Source organism: Amphibalanus amphitrite, unplaced genomic scaffold (assembly GCF_019059575.1).
Source record: "Amphibalanus amphitrite isolate SeventyFive unplaced genomic scaffold, NRLGWU_Aamphi_draft 001033F_arrow, whole genome shotgun sequence".
NCBI lineage: Eukaryota > Metazoa > Arthropoda > Thecostraca > Balanomorpha > Balanidae > Amphibalanus > Amphibalanus amphitrite.
The window spans coordinates 160,001-181,185 of record NW_024882527.1 but is presented as its reverse complement, the minus strand read 5'-3'; the positions used below and the strand labels follow the sequence as shown (position 1 = coordinate 181,185).

The 21,185-nt window shown below is 55.1% G+C and overlaps 2 protein-coding genes and 1 long non-coding RNA gene across 5 annotated transcripts in view; 2 read left to right on the top strand and 1 right to left on the bottom strand.

Annotated features, from left to right (window-relative positions):
* LOC122369420 (zinc finger protein 768-like) overlaps positions 1-13,239 on the top strand; it is a 34,946-nt gene extending 21,707 nt beyond the window's left edge. The window contains exon 2 of the mRNA XM_043344155.1: positions 9,558-13,239. Coding sequence (XP_043200090.1) covers positions 9,677-11,557 — 1,881 coding nt within the window. The 5' untranslated portion in view covers positions 9,558-9,676 and the 3' untranslated portion in view covers positions 11,558-13,239. The remainder of the gene's footprint in view (positions 1-9,557) is intronic.
* A 47-nt stretch (positions 13,240-13,286) lies between these two features.
* Positions 13,287-21,185, bottom strand: part of LOC122369419 (sphingomyelin phosphodiesterase 4-like) — a 19,589-nt gene continuing 11,690 nt past the window's right edge. For all 3 annotated transcript variants that reach the window (XM_043344152.1, XM_043344153.1, XM_043344154.1), the window contains 5 exons: positions 16,925-17,105; positions 15,997-16,209; positions 15,484-15,711; positions 14,676-15,029; positions 13,287-14,279 (listed from right to left, as the gene is read on the bottom strand). In XM_043344152.1, coding sequence (XP_043200087.1) covers positions 13,914-14,279; positions 14,676-15,029; positions 15,484-15,711; positions 15,997-16,209; positions 16,925-17,105 — 1,342 coding nt within the window. In that variant the 3' untranslated portion in view covers positions 13,287-13,913. The remainder of the gene's footprint in view (positions 14,280-14,675; positions 15,030-15,483; positions 15,712-15,996; positions 16,210-16,924; positions 17,106-21,185) is intronic.
* LOC122369421 overlaps positions 20,741-21,185 on the top strand; it is an 833-nt gene continuing 388 nt past the window's right edge. Inside the window, exon 1 of the long non-coding RNA XR_006254396.1 lies at positions 20,741-20,932. This is a non-coding gene — a long non-coding RNA (uncharacterized LOC122369421). The remainder of the gene's footprint in view (positions 20,933-21,185) is intronic.

Here is a 21,185-nt window from a genome sequence, read left to right as displayed (position 1 = left end):
GTTCCCGGCCACAGTCGCCTCCCCCACTCCCGGGACGACGGTGGTCCACCGCCGTCAGCTTACACACAGACAAATTGGCTATGATGCCGAGAGCGCGGGGTGATCGGCGATGCCAAAGGTATCGAAGAGTTGCTTGTATCACCTGTAATAGCCGTTTTCAAGACGGGCTATCCGGCGAATGCACCTAATTTGACCAAATCTGCACCAAATCTCTTTTACAGCAAATAGCTTCATTTTATGAATTTATTTCAGTGTTTTAATCGATGATACTCTCTGATAATATGACAAAGGAGGCATATAAGCAATTAGTGTAACCCTAGCTGAGAGCTTCTAAGACATACACAGAACCTAATTTGACCAAATCTGCACCTAATCTGCACCAAATGTGTACCAGATGGCCGTCGTGAAAACGGCTATTGTCTTGTTCGAAAGACTAGCTGGGAGCTTCTTTTGCTATAGCGGTTGCAAAAGCATGAAACTGGAGTTTTTGGGATGAAAGTAAAAAATTCCGTTCCCATAGGGTTTTTTTTTTCGCGATAGCTCCAAACACGCCGGTGATAGAGAGCTAAAACTTGGCATACTTGACCTTTGATTCAAGCCGGATCTTTTGACATCAACCGCGTTTTGGGGTCAGGTCAGGTCAATGACCTATGACGTCATATGGAAAGTTCTTTTCCAAATATTGACACAAGTTTAACTAAGCTAATTTTTCAGGAATGAGTCTTTGTTGCATGTGAGCCATGCATGCAAGTGGTCAGTTAGCATGCATTCATGCCAAACGACAATCAACACACATGTTCCCAGCTTTTAGCTGCACTTCCATCACACATGAGTAAAGAATAAAGGCTCATTTTGTTATTTTACCATTCTGGTTACTTTTTCTTACAAGAGTACAGAGCAGAAATGTAACACACATGAACGGATAGCAGGCACTGCTGGGTGGTCCGTCTTACCCCACGTTTTTTCTTGTCTGAGTTTTTGACATGTCCCTCTTTAAGAGCATCCACCACCTAGATGTCTTTAATTTGAAATTTAGTCTTTACACATATCAACAGAGGAAGGATTGAGCATTCCGAAGACTATAAATAATATGAATTACGAGAGCAGTGTAGCAAGATATGCGGCCTCAAACCTTAGCTGGTCCGTCTTACCCCATCTTCCCCTACCGTCAATAGTATTTGCTCGTCTCATACAAGAAAATATCCTCGAACCTCGGTTCTTGATTCAAAGAGGCATACTATGAGATAAAATAATGGAAGTTAAACAAAACTATGTCTCCCATGATCGTACATATTGTCAAGAATATTCATTAGCTGCCAACTTTGAATAAGTATGAAAAGAGCTGGAAAAGATTCCATTCGGGAAGGCCCCATACTTTCATTGTACAAAGCTGATCTAAATTCATTCCGTGGGTGGTCGACTTGGACTGACTGACATGAGTCAGGCATAAATCAAACTAAAAGTTTAGTAATGAGCAACCATGCATTCATTTTGTGGGGGGGGGGGGGGGCGGGGTGGAGTTCATCCATTTAGCCTCGCCTTGCTTTCATGACTCTACTTCCTTTGATGCGCATGGCATGGGTTACCACAGGCGCCGAGTCCGGCCTTTCCATGGCCAATCGTTACCCGTTGCCACCGAGTACCTGGCCGGCCGAGTCTCCGTGCTGCTCACTCGGCCTCATCCTCCCACTGTGGTGACGTCAGCAGCCCGCTGGTCGGTGGCCGCTGCTCCCCGCCCCGCCCCCCGCCCCCCCCCCCCCCCGGCCGCCGGGGGCGATCGATGCCGCCAGCGCAGGGGCCGGTCAGCGCCAGCAGGGGCAGAGGGGGCAGAGCGGCGCGCCGCCGGGAGCTGCAGTGTCATCGATTGGCCCTGACACTGGGCCGGCGCCGCGCCGACCACCGCCGTGACCGGGTCCCCGTGCTCACCTGGGCCGGCCGCCGGTCTGCGCACGGACACGGACACGGACACGGACACGGACTCCCAGCCCCGTGTCCCCTTTGTGCCGGGTGAGGGCAGAACCCGGCGGGGAGTGACCCCCCCCCCCCCGCTTAACTTTTGAATAAAGGAACTGCGGAAATTAAAGTGGTACCTACTGGTAGCAAACAAAAGGTCTCAACGAGACGATTTTAAGCATCTATGTTTTATCTTTGCACAGTTTTCAACGTGAGAGTTCAAAGTTCAAAGGCAAAAACTAGCATGTGTAGTCATCTCAAGCTATGAGTTGCAGAAGATTGCAGGATGCAAAAAATCGGATAAGAAACGAAAAGAAAACACTCCGAGGAATCTTACAATGTGCTCAAAGCTCAAGGTGAATGTCAAGTTCAAGGCCATAATTAAAATCGACCTTAAGCTTTGCACTTTTTGTACCTATATAGCGTTAATACCGAATGCCAAAATGTTTTGAAATATATATATTTTCAAGCTTATCAGGGCGCTAGATCTGTTTCTTTAGGGCAGGCCGAGGGGGGGGGGGGATGTCGCCCCGCCGAGGTAAAACGCCTCACCGACGTTTCTCGGAGCTGGCAAGGTTCTGAGGAAACATTCTCTCTTCTCTAAAACGTACACTATCATTCAATGAGCAGACTGGTAAGAAATTGTGACACCTCTTTATAGAGATATAACCAATAACGTGTTTTGGAGGGATTTTCATGTTTTGATGTCTGATTAAGCATCTTAACGTTCTTTAGTGGGGCACATCAGGGTAACAACTTTTATGCATTTTGGACAAATATTGTCGATCGGCTCTAATGCCGGGTGGGTTCATGCTTAACTAAATCTTGCTTAAGCGCACGGTGTTGTTATTTGACCGAACTACGCGATAGGGTAAAACGTCCCAGTAGGTCGCGGGGCAAAAAGCCCCATGGGGCGTTTTACCCCATGTGTTGTAAGGGGCACCCACTTCCTAAAATCACCATAATGCTTATTATAGTATTTTCAAATTTTCAGTACCTTTCGAGACATGAATTTGACACCTTCACGCAACATTTCAAGACATAGGTCATCCATAAACATTATAATGTTCGGCAGCTGGTGAACAGTAAGTTGCTATGCATTTAGTAGGTATAGGTATGTATTTTTTATCAGCAACTGGATGGCTATGGAAGTATTTTGTTAATATTCGCATTGCAATAATTTATTATTCTAATTAGGCATTATTATTATTATTATAATTATTGGCTAATTAGGCAGGTGAAAAACCTGGGTATACAATAGTGTCACGGCTGAACACCCGATAGGATGGGAAGTGCTAACTTCAGCGACGTGCGTTCAGAGGTCTAATAGGCCTCTCCTATAGGATTTAGCCAGCTGCCATGCTCAGTTTTTTAATCTAGAGTATGGGGCTTCTTGCCTCAGGCCGTGGGGCGTTTTGCCCTGGGGTGAGGCAAAATGGCGGCCATTTGCAGTTGCTTCACAAATCACTTCTTAGCTGGGAGTCCGACCTCAAGTGAATAAATTTGAGGGGTGGAATTTAAAGTAAAATGTCCAAAGAACGCACTGAGCACAAATTTGACCCTTCATGTGATGTGGTACAAATGTTATTTAGCAAAATAAATTATTTGGGGCGTCTTGCCCCAAACTAATGTAACAATGCAAGGCGGCCCCAAGACCAAAGTCATGAAATAGTAGGTATTCTTGCTACAAGTATGTTGTAGGTAGTGGCCATTTCATGGTTTCATGTCAGCCATTATACCTAATTCAGCCATTTTTGCTATCCTGACGCTGCAACTGAATCCTGAATGCTTAGAGCAAAATGGATGCCACATTCATGATCAGCGGTCACGAATATCACGAATCATAATAGTCTTATCATGTGTTAAGGGCATCCAAAATCATTCAAGATCATTCCAGGTCAAATAAGGTCAACACAAAATTTGATCTTTGTCAAACAGAATGTATATCATTCGACGCGTTGGCCACGACGATTGCGTTGTTTACTCCTGCACCGTCTTAGCTTTAGGGCCATTTTTGTCGAATTTATCTGCGAAAAAAAAAACTAAATTCCCAGCACGGGCTCTTTGACTTGACCTCCGACCTCAGGTCAGCATTTCTTCTTGTTCTGCTACACTTCCGTGCTAGTAATTTGTCTTTTCTCTAAAAACTTTTTTGGCCGCTGTTTGAAGTTTCCGTCTGTGACGTGCAAAGGTGCCCTGCAAGGGTCTAGGAAAGTGGACCAGTTGATGTCATCCCTACCACACGACACTTTCGTATTGTGACCCTCAGTGACCTGACTTCTGTGACCTGACCTGGTATTAGTGACCTCAAGTAGCAAAATATGTGTTTGACGGACAATTCTTTATCGATGATTTTCAATAATATGCCTTTTTACTTGATTTTACAACACACTTCTTGAAATGCCTGTAAACGGTGAAAATTAGACATTTGACCTGAACTGTGACGTCATCAGTTAGACCGAGGTCAATGAAATTGGGTAAAAAGGTAGTTCCCCATTGGGGCTATCCAACACCGTCTGCTGCTTGTCGCTATGTATGCAGTGGTTCTCGAGATCTCAGGGAGGGGCAAAATGCCCCCCCCTGAGGGCGCGTTGCTCGGCGGAACCCATCAGGGCGCGGGGTAAGACAACCGATTTTGAGAGTTTGGAGATATAACAGATGCGAAGGAAGGTATACTCATTCCTGCGTAAGATTCATAGAGATCAAGAGAGCTGAGAATTCGCAACATTTGTGGTTCATGCAGGAGTTCACTCATGATGACGTCATAGGTCAGTGACCTAACCGGAAAACGTGGTTGACGTAAAAAGATATGGTTTTTATCAAAGGTAGGATCCATTTTCAGATTCTACCGATATTTCTAATGCGTTCCACGTAATCACGCGAGAAAAAAAACTTGTGCGTTGGCCCCACCCTTTCGGTACAAGGTAAACGGTTAGGAAAGGAGCGATGCCCAAGTAAGCCAAGATGCTCCGGATAGGCATATGCTAAGTACCGTTGAGAAACCTCCACCTCGCTTATAGGTATCCGGCCCTCCCTGGTGAGTGCAGTTGACTCAGCCACGGCGGCTGCCTCTGCCCGCCCGCCTCCTCGCCCGCCTCCAATACGCCCCCGTTCCGCCGCCCTGCTCAGATTCGTCCTCCTCCAGAGCAGCTGAAAACAGGGATCCGCAGCCCACACCTATGGCAATGGCGAAACGTGCATCCGCCGCCTATCCTTCTCAGCGCTTTCATCCTATACATAGAAGCGCCTCAGCGTGACTGGACTGGCGAATATAGCGGCTTAATCAAGTTTACGTCCACGGGCACTTTGACCTTGTGACCGCTATATCTCAGTTGCAAATGCGGTGAAGCATTGTCTTTGGTGTTTTAATTTGTCAGTTTGCAACCTTGGAGCTCATTTATATAACACTCACCCATCAACACTCACTTTCCGGGACTTTAAAAGTTGAAACGAAGGCCTTGCTTTGACGGTTTTGGTGTAAATAGACATCCCCAGCATTGTTATTCTGCGGTTTCTTTTCCTGAGTGTTTATATAAAGGTAGCACAATTTTCAGGTGCAATAATTTGTGTCCTGCATCAAAGGCTGCCGGTCGTTGTCACACCTAACAAATGCACTATTAGAAACCTGATCGGCATTGGAAATATAATGCCGCGGATATTTTCGATGTCCGCTAGTTCGCAGTGTGTAGGGTAAATGCAGGCAGCGTCGGGACGCCACGCTGACCCTGGGCCCGGTCCGTGCGCCCGACACGGGTCTCTGCTGCCAGAGGGCGGGGCGGCAGGGTCCGCCGGCCGGGCGGCGCGGTGCGGCGGACCCTCCCACTCGGCTGGCGCGCCCTCTGACCGCCGTTTGAGCCCGGACACGGGCGGCGGCCGCGCCCGGGGGCCCGCCGGTGCACGGGGCACAGGGCCATCACAGGACGCGGCGGCCAACAACTGCTGTAGAGAGGTAGGCCGGCCCGCTCCCGGGGACCTCTGGGGGACCGGGCGCGGCCGACCGCCCCGCGGAGCCGATAGCGGGCCGGCCGGCCGCCGCCGCCACAGCGCGCTCCCGGTGACACCGGCCCCGGCCCCCGCCGCCCGCCCCGTCCCGGCGACCCGACTGTTCCGCCCTCCGGCACACCGTCCGGGGCCAAAGACGGAAGTGCTGCAGCACTGAAACGATGCCTTCCACTCATTGCTAGCCGATTGAAAATGACACCCTGACCATGTGGCTGGTCGCCTGTGGTAGTTTTGGAGCTGGCACTAATTCCTAATTCAATTTGTTTTGCCCTGTCCCGTGAAATATGCGCAACCGTTTGTGTGCCTACCATTTTTAGTGGGTAATTTGTGTAGAAGATGAAACTACGCAACGTTACAGTAATTTAAGTGGCTCTTATGTCACAGCACGTTTGCGGTCTGACTTGGTTACCGCAAAGGGCACCAATGTTCATTCATTCTAATATTTCCCGCATGTGGAGCATTAAATTGCAAATATTCGCGCTGAACGGTGATAAGATTGCAGCACGGTCGGAAATGTGAGCGTGCATTATCCAGCGGCAGAGTGACGTGGCGACGCAGAGGGTGCCACGCGGTAGTGCCAAATGCCGCGCGGTTATGCAGCGGATGCTGTTGGTTGCATCACTTCCTGACACCCGGCCAAGAACTGTAATGCGGAATACCTGCAGCTCCGCCCCCCCCCCCCCCCCCCAGCTGCCGGCCACATTTCCGGCGCACGTCCGAAAATGAAAGGCCACCAGGAAGGCAGCGGCTCTATGACCGAGATTGCCTCTCAGCCCGGTACAGGGCGTGTCAGACCGCGGCGGTGCGTACTTCACGTGTGCCGCGGGGTCGGGGCGGTTTCCGGGGGCCGTGTGTCTGTCCGCCTGTCAGCCGCGGCGTGCTGAACGGGTCACTGCTGACTGACCTGCGCTGGTGACACCGGGCCGCGCCGACCCGCACCGGTGAATTCTGGTCGTCCGCTCCGGACTGGTGTGCCGGCTACCGGCTCACACCGCCCCCTGAACTGCTGCAGCGTATGAGGAAGGAACCAGAGGCGTAGTAAAACAAGGAAGTCGTGTGTAGCGTTCGAAATGCGAATGCATTTCATCAACTATATATGCAAGTGGATGCCGCGGAGATGGCGACCTGTCCTTTGTGTTGTGTGGGCTTGTTAGAGTCAGCGGAGAGGGCAAAAAAGACTTCAGCTGATGGTGAATATCCCACATAAGCGCACTTGTCTGCTTAAGCTGACAAGGTGCCGTCGCAGTAAATTGTCATCGATGGGTGAGAGTTAACCCTAGAACGCCTAGGGGGGGGGGTGTATCAACCCCCCCCCTGAGGTTTTTTCGAAGTGCACGCTAAACGGCTTGTCGTAGCGGGCTGAGATTTTCAATAGCCTCTGGGGCAACCTTTGCGCATCTTTTGCCGAAAAAAAATTGATCGGGTCATGTCAGGTCACGGAGTTATGACGTCATAAGAGGTACAGCCTCCGGCCGGATTTTCACAAACTGAGTGCCAACGCCCGAGGTTTCCTGCCGGTGGTACGGACATCGGTTGATGGATCGTAATGAAACTTCCCATGCATGTTGGGGCAAGTATTGGCTATCATATGGTATAAGAAATTTGACCGGGTCAGGTCAGGTCACGGAGCTATGACGTCACAAGAGGAACAGCGTCCGGTACTATTTTTGAAAAGCGCCCGAACCACTATTTTGCTAATTCTTGTCACCTCAATGGGAATATGCAGCAATATTAGCTTCTATAGGGAGCAAATGGACCTCCCAAATCCAAAAATACAATCAGATTTCAAAAATTTAAATTTTGATTTTTCGAATTTCTGCCGCCGACTGTGACCTTGCCGACTTCCGGCGCTCCCAACGCGCCATTTTTAGAGCTAGGGAAACGAAATACATACCAAACGATAGAGAATTGATCAAGGAACACGATAGTGAAGGTTTCAAGTCGATATCTCCCACCGTTTTGCCGCAATCGCCGCCGAAAGTTGAAAAAAGTCTATTTTCCGAAAATTTGACCTTTGACCGGTCAAAAGTAGGTCAAATGTTGACCTAGGACCAAAAAATATACCACCAATCGCGAGATCTCGTTGAGAGCAATCCGTTGGTTTTTACCGCTAAGCTCTACGACCTTCCGTTTCGAAACGCCAGGGGGGGGTCGTAACAACCCCCCCCCCTGGTCGTTCGTGTTATGAGAAATGGCCTGGTCGTGCGAGGGTTAATTACACGCCCTACGTAAGGATAGCTTGATAGATAGCTTAACCCTCGCATGTGTGCGGCGTTTGCCAGCTTCTAATGTGTAGGGGGAGGGGTCGGTTGGACCCCCCCCCTTGCCGTTTGGCCCCTGATCAAGCTAGAGCTTCGCGGAAAAAAACGAGCGTGTTGCCCGTGACGAGAGAAAGCCGATGATACCCAATTCCCTCGCCGGCACAGGGGGGGGGGGGGTTGATGCAACCCCCCCTAAGGTTTTTCGCAAATAACTCGCGTAAAAAGCGGCCGATCGCGACGAAACTTTCAGTACCCTCGCATTGATCAATTTTACACGTTCCCTGAAAATTTCATGACCCTGACCCCAATGACCTTTGACCTGTGACCTCTTTTCCGTGACCATGTTTGGCCGAAATCGCGATTCGGCGTATGTCGGCTCGTATTAGCCGCGCGTTTGCAAGCTTTTCGTGGTTTCAAACGTTCAAACATGTGATTTGATGTTGCTCCCATACATAAGGGTGGGTGTCAAGGTCACCTGAAGGTCAGGTCAGGTCACTGACCTTTGGTGACCTCGGGTGACCTCGGTTCACTTTTTCGAGTTTTACATGTTTCTAGGCTAGTTTTTGGAGCTGATTTCGAATTTAGCAACCATTTCAACATTTACGAAGTAGTTTTGGTGCCTTCGTAACATGTTACGATGCTGTCAGAGGCGGTTGACACGTATTACGAATACCCGTCGGCCGTCACAACTCCTACCGGTTGACCTGACCTGACCTGACCCGACCTGGTCTAAATGCTTAAAAACATCATCTCTGATCGAAACTAACACGATATTCGTGATCAGCACCCCGGAAAACCATGTAGCAGCCACACTTTACGACTTTCTAACAGGTCCCGATTTTCCCGGTTTTCGGGTCATTGACCTGACCTGGAAGGTCACCCGATGACCTAGGACCTTAAATTTGGGTATCATCGGCTTCCTCTCGTGACGGGCAACACGCTCGTTTTTTCCGCGAAGCTCTAGCTCGATCAGGGGCCAAACGCGAGGGGGGGTCGTACCCCCCCCCCCCTTGTGCCGTCGAAGGACGCAAAATGGCCTGTGCCGGCGAGGGTTAAGGTCCTAGGTCATTGGATGACCTTCCAGGTCAGGTCAATGACCCAAAGTCGGGAAAATCGGGACCTGTTAGAAAATCGTAAAATGTGTGGTATGTCCATCCCACGTCTGGTGTATCGCTGTACAGTGACTGCAGCTGCCTGTTGTGGTAACTGGTAGTTATGTCCATCCCCATGCCTGGTGTGTCGCTGTACAGTGACTGCAGCTGCCTGTTGTGGTATGGCCATCCCCACCTCTGGTGTATCGCTGTACAGTGACTGCAGCTGCCTGTTGTTCTCTGTTGGCAGGGGCGATCTGCCGACACCACCAACCGAGCGGGGACCGGCGGCGGCGGCTCCTCCGCTGAGAACAGCGGCATGCGGGCGGGGCGGCCCGGCGCCGCGCCGCCTGCCCTGGTCACGTGACCATGGCCCAGCTGAGCGGCAGCGCCGGCAGCAGCCCGCCGCCTCCGTCGGGCAGCCTCAGCGAGCGGCGCCGCATCGACACCGTGCTCCGGCAGCTGACGCTCGGACCGCCCCATGACCCGGCGACCGGGGCGACACCTATAACTGCCGGCCAGCTATCGCCAGCGCCACCTGCAGCCATGTTCTCTCGGGGCGACTCGGAGCAGGAGCGTCTCCCTGAGGAGGGTGAGGCTGCTGCTGCTGCGGCCGCCGCCGCCGCCGGGATGGCGCCAGCGGCGGGTGGACTCGGCGCCGTGGCTCGGGATCCGCTGATGCGGAGTCCGCGCGCGCTCGGTGCCGATGTGTTCCGTTTCGACTCGGGTGACAGTGAACGGTTCGCGTGCCGCGCGATCTCCGAGGAGGACGAGGACGTGTTCTCTCCGGTGTCGTCCAAGTCGCCGCACTCGTCGCTGGACAGTCCGCTGGTGAGCCAGGACTCGCCGCGGGTGAGCGGGTTCGGCACGTTCCGTATCAAAGAAGAGCCGGACGTGGACCCGGAGAGCCGGCTGGAGGGCGCGCCGGCGGTCTGCTCGCCGCCGCGGCTGCACGTGCTCACCTGTGAGCGGCCCACCGTGTGCGCCGCCAGCACCGCCGGCGGCGCGCACAAGTTCACCTTCTGCGCGTGCGCCCACTGCACGGCCGGCATGGAGAGCGAGCACCGTCTGGAGGTGCACAGCCGGCTGCTGGGCGCCGGCCTGTCCAGCTCGCCCATCTCGCCGCTGACGCCGCTCACCCCGGCCAGCCCGGCGTCGCTCTCGCAGTCGCCGCTGCCGCTCGAGTACCTGTCGCAGCTGTCGGAGCTGTATCGGCGCCGCAGTCGCTCCGAGTCCGACCTCAGCGCCTGGATGGAGCCGCCGGCGCCGGCGCCGGCGCGCGGCTCCGTGCTGCGGCCGGGCCGCGCCGCCGCGCCCCAGCCGCTCTTCATCCCGGGCAAGTCGGGCTCGCTGGAGTCGGACCAGTCGTCGCCGCAGGACTCGCCGCTGGATCTGTCGGTGCGCTCGGCACGGCTCGGCTCGACTGCCAGCAGCGCCGGCTCCGAGACGAGCGCGCCGCCGCGGTTCGGCGCGCACCACCCGCTGCTCCGGATGCGCTCGCCCGGCCTGCACCCGCCCATCCCCATCGTGCACGGTAACGTGGCGTCGCCGACCACGCGCGACTCTGTGGCACTCCGGTACAACCTCGAGGTGTGCCCGGTGGTCGAGCAGATGCCGCCCGGCGCCGACGTGGCCTACGTGTGTCCCGTCTGCGGCCAGATGTTCTCTCTGCACGACCGGCTCGCCAAACACATGGCCTCCAGGCACAAAACCAAGCCGGCCGACGCCTCCTCCAAGGCGTACATGTGTGAGACGTGTAAGCGGTCGTTCGCGCGCAGCGACATGCTGACCAGGCACATGCGGCTGCACACGGGCCTCAAGCCGTACACGTGTCGGGTGTGTGGTCAGGTGTTCTCCCGCTCCGACCATCTCTCCACACACCAGCGGACTCACACCGGCGAGAAGCCGTACAAGTGCCCGCAGTGTCCGTACGCCGCCTGCCGCCGCGACATGATCACCCGCCACATGCGCACCCACTCGCGCTACGAGCTGGCCGAGGGCGGCGGCAGCGTGGACGAGGCCGGGCCGCCGCGCTCGCCGCGCGCCCCGCCGCGGCGTGCCAACTCGGAGGAGCAGCCGCCCACGTACCTGCGTCACCTGTCGGCGGGTCTGGGCGGCCTGCCGGCGCCGCCCTCGCCCTCGGCGGGGCTGGGCGGTCTGCCGGCGCCGCCCTCGCCCTGCGCGGCGCTGCAGTCGCTCTCGGTCCAGAGCCCGGCGCCCATGGAGACCGGCGAGCCGCCCGATGACTGAGCGAACCGCCGCGTACCGCTCTCAGTGATATGTATCCCAAATATATTTATCAAGTTTGCTCAAAGCAGCTGGACGGCGCAGGCTCGTCGCGCGGCCGCAGCTATGAGGCAGGCGGCTTTCGGTACAAATGGCGACCGCAGAGGTCATAGAGGGAAAGCGAGAGGGGGCCGATATAGTGAGTGAGTGAGAGTGAGTGAGTGAGTGAGTGAGTGAGTGAGCGAGCGAGAGTCGATGGTCCCTCCGTCACAGATCTCATGCTTGTTTCGGCGTTGATGTGCGGTATACCTACGCGTCGAGCTTTCCAATACGATGTTCTGGGTGTTACGCTGTTGTTCGCTTTCCCCGCTGTCGATCTGAGCCGCCTTTGCTGGTTTTACGTCAGGCATGTGGTGTTCGATCGGCCGGCCGATGGTTCAGTGCTCGTCAATGTTTGTACTGCCGCTCGTGACGACCCGCCCCGTTTGAATGGCGCCCCTCGGGCCGTGCGTTCGACCTCATCTGAGCTCCTTGTGAAGTCGGCATGTGTTAGCTACGTCAGCTCAGCGTTGTTCAATTCGACACGGCGTCATGTGCCGGCTGCCTGTGCGGGCTGGCGGCGGCCGGCGCTGGCCGCCGGGCGCCCCGCCGTCCAGTGTTGTGTCATCGGCCCTGTGTTCACTCCCATTCCCGCTCAAGCCGGCTGGCCGTCGCCGCTCGCTCTCTTCAGACGTCTACGCGCCGCCGGCCCGCACGCGCGCTCTTTTGGTGTACCCTGCCGGCCGCCAGGTGGGGGCGCGAGGGGGCGCCCGCCGGCCGCCAACCGAATGTGATCACCCCCGCCGGCGCGGGGGAACGGGTGTGAGTCGGGAGGGCCGGTGTTATCGGCCAGCCGGACCCGGTCGGGCTCCACTGCCAGCTCGCCGAGTCGGCAGCTCGTTTTATTCTTGCTACTACTGCCCATTTTAGGAGGGGAGGCGGGGGTGTTCGGAGGGCAGCGCCCACTAGATTCCGGAGGACACGGGTCAATTGTGCGACTGTTCTGGCGATGTCTGACGCGGGCTAGCGATACGTTCCCCATGCAGCAATGCAAGTATCACTTCATGTTCAAATACTTCATACGCTAGATCAAGCGTTTTGGCGAAAGGCAGTTTGCTTCTGCGATGTTTCAAATCAATTCGTCACGTAGACTTTCCTGCAGAATAAGCCGCAGTCAATCCACAACACACAGCATTAATGGCTTGCAGCCTCGCATATCCCACCGAACTAGAAATGTGAACCAGGCCAGATCGGGTCTCCATTGCTTCAGTACCTTAACGCTTACTGGTACCCCATCCGGATCACTGGATGAAGCCGATTGTACCTTTACAGAGTCAATTACCACCATTGGAAGTTGGAACCACTGGGGAAACACCTGCCATAATGGACAACACAGCTACTTTCCAGCTATCTTCGAACATATGCTATGGGCACAAAGCATATTTCTTACTCCACCTACACAAAATTTTTATTCGTGCGGCACAAATCTGGCAGGCGTTTGTTCGTTTACCGTCCCACTGCCGCAGCTGACGCCCGGCGACCGATCACGGAAGTTTCACGGAAGCTCAAGCACGCAGAACCAGAGAGGGTACGGGTGGGGTTGAGCTGCCGCCCATTACCGTCACTGTGCAGCCAATGTATTTTTAATAAATACGCTACAAATCGTCTGCAAGACTTTTTGATTGAACGTCCGGAACAAATAGAATAGAACCAATGATACATAAACTGTTGTATTCATCATTCCTTCACGCCTCAGTACAAAGCTATCACTTTTCAGAATAATGCATCATCGACAATGCGACTGGGGTTAGGCATCACATCGGCTCGGGTTCACCCGTCTCCCCTGGCACAGTTAAAACACCGCAGGAGGTCGCGCGATTCGCCACCCCGATCTCCGCCGTTCGTACTAAGCGGCCAGCGACTGGTGGACAGCTGTCCTCAGCCCACCCGGCCACTGCCCACCTTCACAAACAGACATAGACAGAGAAGCGAAGAGACATGGATAAACGAAGACGGGCATATCATGCGCACAGACGCGGCACTACCGATCACAGGCGACCACGAGCGGACCACTCGAGTCAGCGTAAAGTTAGATCACTTGGGCGGAAAGTCGGCGTTGGAGCTGGTCCGTTCCTATAGAACAAATCAGCTCCCGGGCAGTGCTGACTAACGGGTGAGGCAGGCAGTAACATCCGGCGCCTCTGACTGGGTATTAAAAAGCCGGTTGGTACTCACACAGTCGGCGCCGGGGCGGTGACTCGCTCTCAGTCAGTCCGTAGGTGAATGCCCAGCTTGACAGGCGGTATCGCTGACCCCTGGGGACCGTCTGTCCACCGGCCAGTCAGCGCTGGGGACTGGCCAGCTCGGCCGGCGGCGAGCCCCGCCACCAGTCCCGGGTCATCTGCAGCGCCGCCGCCAGCAGCAGCAGCAGCACCGGCAGCACGAGCAGCACCAGCACCAGCGCCGTGCTGGGAGACAGTCCGGCGCCCAGGGCGACCAGCACGGCGCCGGCCAGCGCCGCCAGACAGCGTTGGTCGGCCAGCGGCCGGAGTGTGAGCGCGGCCGGCCGCGGCACGGCCAGCCGCTCGCTGCGCCCGCCCGGCCGCCGCTCCAGCTCGTAGAACACGGCCGGCGGCAGCAGCACACAGCGCGCCGCGTAGCCGGCCAGGTCGGGCCGCTGGTAGAGCGCCGCCAGCTCGGCGCCGTACTGCAGGACGCACAGGACAGATGGTGAGACGGACGACAGAGACATCAACGACAGGCGGAGGACGTCGCAGGGGTGGGCACAGCGAGCGGATGACACTGACAGAGTGGCACACACCGACTGAAGTTGGCAGCGGTCGGCAAGGTCAAATACACGAACATGCATTCAATCCATCGATAAATGAAGCGGTGTCCGCTTTGTTACCCCGCCTGGTTTGGAGCTCAAAATCATTTTTAACATGCATTACATGGACCACACTGGTGATAAAGCGCACCTGACATTGGTATTCGATTACATCAGTGGTCCATACGCCGCCGGTTCTGACCGACTGCCCGCTCCACCCCACCCCTCCTGCGGTTCTGGCGCGCCCCGCCCCTCCCCGGGCGCCGCTGCACTGACCGTTTTGTTGATGTGCGCGGCGACGGTCTGCAGAAGGCGCAGCAGGCCGGCGCTCTCCCAGCTCTGCGCCGGCCGACGCTCCGGGTCGCCCTGGAAGGTGACGTCGCCGCGCCACAGGCCGCTCAGCAGCTGGCGGCGGCCGCGCGCCGTCAGACACCGGCCGTTGGGCGTCAGCTCCGTCTCGGGGCCGGCCGCGCGCGCCGCCGCCGGCGACTGCAGCGCCGACGGCGTCAGCAGGCCGGCCATCAGCGGAGTGGCCGCTGGTCGGCCCGGCAGCGGCGTGCCGGGCAGACGCTGGCCGGCCGGCGTGGCCGGGGAGTCGGACACCACGGACCCCGGCTCGGGCACCTCCAGCTGAGGAGACACGGACATACTGTGATAACAGTCGGTCACCACGGACCCCGGCTCGGGCACCTCCAGCTGAGGAGACACGGACATACTGTGATAACAGTCGGTCACCACGGACCCCGGCTCGGGCACCTCCAGCTGAGGAGACACGGACATACTGTGATAACAGTCGGTCACCACGGACCCCGGCTCGGGCACCTCCAGCTGAGGAGACACGGACATACTGTGATAACAGTCGGTCACCACGGACCCCGGCTCGGGCACCTCCAGCTGAGGAGATACGGACACAAGACGGTTGGTAAGCGAAAAGGTGCTGCAAAGATACAGGCGCCGGAGAACATCACGGGTCCGCCACAAGTAATAAATGGACCCTACTCTGCAGTTTTGACGTCAGATCCACTTGGAGCAGAGATCCCTCTGGCCTACACACAAGGTGCGACGGCAGACGGTCGCCACTCACGTTGTACATTGTGGCCAGCAGGGAGGCAGCGCTCTCAAGGTGCACCACGGCGCGCCGCGTCTCGTCTCCAGACAGCTCTGCGCCGGTCAGGTGAGGCGTGCGGCCGCCCAGCGCCGACAGCAGACCGGCCCACAGCGAGCCGGACTCGGCCGGCGGCGGCGACACGGCCGCCAGCCGGGCCTGCAGCTCGGCACGAGCCTCCAGCAGCCGGCGCACCAGGGCGTGTACCTGGCGCGGGGTCAGAGCCGGGTCAGAGCGGCGTCACCAGGTCAACCCCGGGCGGGACCTGGTACAGGGCAGCCGGGTCAGAACGGGTCACCGGGGTACACCAGCGCGTGCACCTGACAACGGGCCAGAACGGGTTAGAGCGGGTCGCATTACAAGCCATCAGGCATTAACGATGACCGTCAAGCAACTATCCAAACGGCCACTTTATTCGTCCGACGTCCACACCCTGTCCGCCTTTAGGAGTCGGTTCGTCTCTCCCCGTCCGGCTGTCGCAGGTAACCGTACCTGCTGCGTGCACGAGGCGTCCATGAGGCTCTGGTAGGTGAAGCCGGGCTCCTCCAGGTCAATGATGTGCTGTCCGACCGAGGCAGCGTACAGTAGCGCCGAGTGTCCGCCGGCGGGCGCGGCGGCCGAGCGGCCGGCGCCCGGCCACCGGCTGCCGACCCGCAGCTCCTCGGCCGAGTGGATCAGATCGGACAGACCCGGCTGGCACATCACCTGAGCGGCAGAAACAGTGCAGTAACGGCACCTGAACGACATAAATAACACAACAGACCCGGCTGGCACATCACCTGAGCGGCAGAAACGGTACAGTAACGGCACCTGAACGACATACAAAACACAACAGACCCGGCTGGCACATCACCTGATGGGGAACACAACACATCAGTGACACTGCTGTCACACCACCTGAACGGCAGAAACACAGTTACAGATCCGGCTGGCACATCACCTGATGGGGAACACAACACATCAGTGACACTGCTGAACATCAGTCACACCACCTGAACGGCAGAAACACAGTTACATATCCGGCTGGCACATCACCTGAGCGACAAAAACAGTACAGTACCGGCACCTGAACGACATAAACAACACAACAGACCCGGCTGGCACATCACCTGATGGGGAACACAACACATCAGTGACACTGCTGGCACACCACCCGAACGGCAGAAACAGTTACAGATCCGGCTGGCAGTTGTCACTTCACCTGAACGTCAGATACGGCACAACTGACCCGCCTGGCACAGCACCTGAACAAGAAAAACGGTACACTAACGGTACCTGTACGGCAGAAACCCACCAAAGACCCGGCTGGCACATCTGCCGGAACGACAGAAACAAAGCAAACAGTGGCGGGTGTGTAGTTACAAACACCGACAAACACCGCCCCCACCACACTCAGAATCCCCGCCGCTCAGCGGCTCACCTTGGCCAGCCGGAACACCATGTAGGCGTACTTGGGCACGGTGAGCTCCATCCGCTGCAGGCGCGGCAGCAGCTGACGGAATATCGTTACGTAGAACAGCAGGTTCTCGGCCACAAAGCGCGCCCACGAGCCGTCCACGGCGCGATCCGACTCACGCGGCTGGCCCGACTGGCTCGGGGACCTGCCGGACCGGGAGGGGAGTCAGAGGCGGCCGGGTGGAGGGCGCTGGGAGTGTGACGTAAAAAACACCGGTCACTAGATTCAGCGAAGATCACCGCTAACCAAGAGCAATGAGAGCAGCTTATCGCCACATGAACAAGAAGGATGCGATCTGACACTTGTCAGTGAGCGTCCGTCGTCTATATGTCAGTCAGTGGGTCTGTATGTCAGTCAATCTCTCAGTCTGTATCAGTCTGTCTGTCTGACCTGTTTCTGTTGGTGTAGTCGGTGTAGCGCCACGGCTGGATGTAGCTCAGCCACGTCTGTCTCTGTCTGTCTCTCTGACCTGTTTCTGTTGGTGTAGTCGGTGTAGCGCCACGGCTGGATGTAGCTCAGCCACGTCTGTCTCTGTCTGTCTCTCTGACCTGTTTCTGTTGGTGTAGTCGGTGTAGCGCCACGGCTGGATGTAGCTCAGCCACGTCTGTCTCTGTCTGTCTGTCTGTCTGTCTGACCTGTTTCTGTTGGTGTAGTCGGTGTAGCGCCACGGCTGGATGTAGCTCAGCCACGTCTGTCTCTGCCTGTCTGTCTGTCTGTCTGTCTGTCTGACCTGTTTCTGTTGGTGTAGTCGGTGTAGCGCCACGGCTGGATGTAGCTCAGCCACGTCTGTCTCTGTCTGTCTGTCTCTGTCTGTCTGTCTGACCTGTTTCTGTTGGTGTAGTCGGTGTAGCGCCACGGCTGGATGTAGCTCAGTCACGTCTGTCTCTGTCTGTCTGTCTGTCTGTCTGTCTGTCTGTCTCTCTGTCTGTTTGTCTGTCTCTCTGACCTGTTTCTGTTGGTGTAGTCGGTGTAGCGCCACGGCTGGATGTAGCTCAGCCACGTCTGTCTCTGTCTGTCTGTCTGTCTGACCTGTTTCTGTTGGTGTAGTCGGTGTAGCGCCACGGCTGGATGTAGCTCAGCCACGTCTGTCTCTGTCTGTCTGTCTGACCTGTTTCTGTTGGTGTAGTCGGTGTAGCGCCACGGCTGGATGTAGCTCAGCCACGTCTGTCTCTGTCTGTCTGTCTCTGACCTGTTTCTGTTTTTTTTTTATTTTTTTTTTATAAATTTAGTCCGAACCTTTTGATGGGAAGGATTCACAAGGACAGAGCCACCGCTAAGCGAAGCTTGTTGCGGTGACCCTGCCCTCTACCCTCCGATCGCGCAATTCCAGTTCTATGGCAGAATTTAGAGTCCAAAGTTTAACGTGCGCACATAGCCGCGCACGGCCGGTCCCCTCACTGACTTCGCCTGGCTACGGCCTGCCACCAACCGCATCCATACCTGTCAGGAGGCCCATAAATGTCAAGCGCCCGTCGCGCTTCGAACCCGGACTGTTGTAACCGGGAACGCGTGCTCTCACCACGCGGAGTCCAACGCTCTACCAACTGAGCTACGGGACCGGCAAATTCTGTTGGTGTAGTCGGTGTAGCGCCACGGCTGGATGTAGCTCAGCCACGTCTGTCTCTGTCTGTCTGTCTGTCTGTCTGTCTCTCTGACCTGTTTCTGTTGGTGTAGTCGGTGTAGCGCCACGGCTGGATGTAGCTCAGCCGTCTCTGTCTGTCTGTCTGTCTGTCTGTCTGTCTGTCTCTCTGTCTGTCTGTCTGTCTCTCTGACCTGTTTCTGTTGGTGTAGTCGGTGTAGCGCCACGGCTGGATGTAGCTCAGCCACGTCTGTCTCTGTCTGTCTGTCTGACCTGTTTCTGTTGGTGTAGTCGGTGTAGCGCCACGGCTGGATGTAGCTCAGCCACGTCTGTCTCTGTCTGTCTGTCTCTCTGACCTGTTTCTGTTGGTGTAGTCGGTGTAGCGCCACGGCTGGATGTAGCTCAGCCACGTCTGTCTGTCTGTCTGTCTCTCTGACCTCCCTAGTAAAAAAAATCCAATTGGATTTCAGAATGTCATGTTAAAGCAATGGGATGTCCTACTGGATCAGTATCAGTCCTATTGGACTGAAGTGAATCCAATTGGACTTCAGTGTTAATCCAACTGGATTGGAGATAGTCCAATAGGTTACATATTAGTCCAATTGGATCTGCTTGGTCATCCAACATGATTCAACTTCACCCGCGCCGTGTTGGTAGGGGGGACGTTTTTACGCACCATTCAGGTTCTTGGCACAGCTTATCACACATCTTTTCCGTATAGTAGGCACAATTCCAACCCCAGATCATCAAAGATCAGATCACCAAGTCAAGTGACCCAACCTCCGAAAAATCGAAGATGTACGCGCCTTGGTCACATTGTTTTTGAGCCCTGGAGGCCAAACCGTTGACATGAGGTCAAAACCGACTGCTTTTCCAGGTAAGTCTGTAAGTGGCTATCGTTCGATGCCAAACGAACAACCCATTTCCCATTTCCCATTTCCCACACTGACACAGTTCCCTACGATGTCAGAAGGTTCCAGGACAATAGTGGCCGCTTTCGGGACATACTCCATAATGTGGTTGACTAGTGGAAAAGCCTGCTTTCCTTCGCAACGTGAACAAAAGAAGAGGCACCTCACGGTTGAACTCTTTAGTGACCTGGGTTGAACTTTACCTATATAGCACGCACAAACGCCACTTGATCGCCAAGAGAACGCGAATTGATCCCTATAAAAAAAATCGATTCACTTCATAACTCCCTAGTCCCTTCATAACCCGTCATAACATTCTCAGCTTAATTTGAAGCATCACTACTGTATTATTCGGGGACTAAAGTGTACATTTGTGCGCTGTGATGATCTTTTAGAGACTGTACCGACTGGAATTTAGCGACCACCCAGGTGAAAAAATCTTACAAGATCTTACAAGAATCTTCTCGATCTTGCAAGATCTTATATGATTCTGAGGACAGTCTTCCAAACTTAGGAAATCTTGTACAAGACTGTCCCAATCTTGCAAGTTTCTTGTAAGAATGCGGTGGTTTCCTTGCAAGAATCTTTCTTGCAAGATTCTGGCAAGTCTGTTCGTTACTTGTAAGATTTTTTAACAGCTCGCTTATCAGTCATGACCATTGATAAGCCTCATACTTTACTTAACCCGCGCCGTGCTGGTGGCCTGAACTTTCCGCCGAGTGCTGGGGGGGGGGGGGGCGTTTTCACGCCCCCCCCCCCGTCTAACTCGGCTCCTGGGCCACGTAGCGACACGCGGTAAACGGCAATCGAAAGAGCTTCAAAAATAAGGAAGAAAACACTTCAGTCATTTTTAAGGTCAGGTCAAAGGTCAGGTCACCAGAGGTGATCGAAGGTCAAATTTAGTCCATTTCGATAATTTTGGAAACTGCCAACGGCCAACTCGGGAACCAATAGAGCTACAGCGCCGCGGAAAAGCGCATTCGATATCCCTTTTACCGTCATTTATGTAGAGTGTTCTCAGATTTGACCTCAGGTCAACGGTTTAGCCTCCAGAGGCCAAAAACTGTAAAAATAGCCGTTTTCACGAAAACTGTTTTTCGGAAATAACTTTTGACTCAAGAAAGCCACGACATTACTTTTGCCTGCATCGTGTTCCTCTCGTCGAGACGCGTCGAATAAACTATTTGATGACCTTGAAAGGTCATTTTGATTTGAAAGTGGTGATCAAGTTCAGAGACTGTACCGACTGGAATTTAGCGACCACTGTCCGTTTTAGAGGCCGTACGGTCGGCGGCGGGCGCCCCGATCCTCGCCTGGGGCGGAGACGCCGCGGGAGAGGGGAGCGCCGAGCGCGCGTCCCCTCCGCCACATTCCGTCCGTCCCATTCAGTGCCCGCCCGCGATGTGCGGACGGCCGACGGGGATGTCGAGTGTGTGCCGTGCGGTGTCAGTGTCGTCTGCCGTCTCCTCTTCCGACCTGAAGGTAAGTTTCTGCCATGCTGTATTGCTGTGTAATAATAAGAAAATTGTCCTCAATATTTGCAGCATTACAGACACAAAAAAAAAAACAACAACGCCGAAACGTTCACTCAAAAATAGCTGATCGCCTGTCATTCTTTTGCATGCCACAAGGGGAATAGTGCTGACGGTAACGTCATACGGTGAAACTGGGCCCAGGGATGGTAGATACGTGAGGATGATAGCTATATTATGCTGAATTATCTTTAACTGAAAAT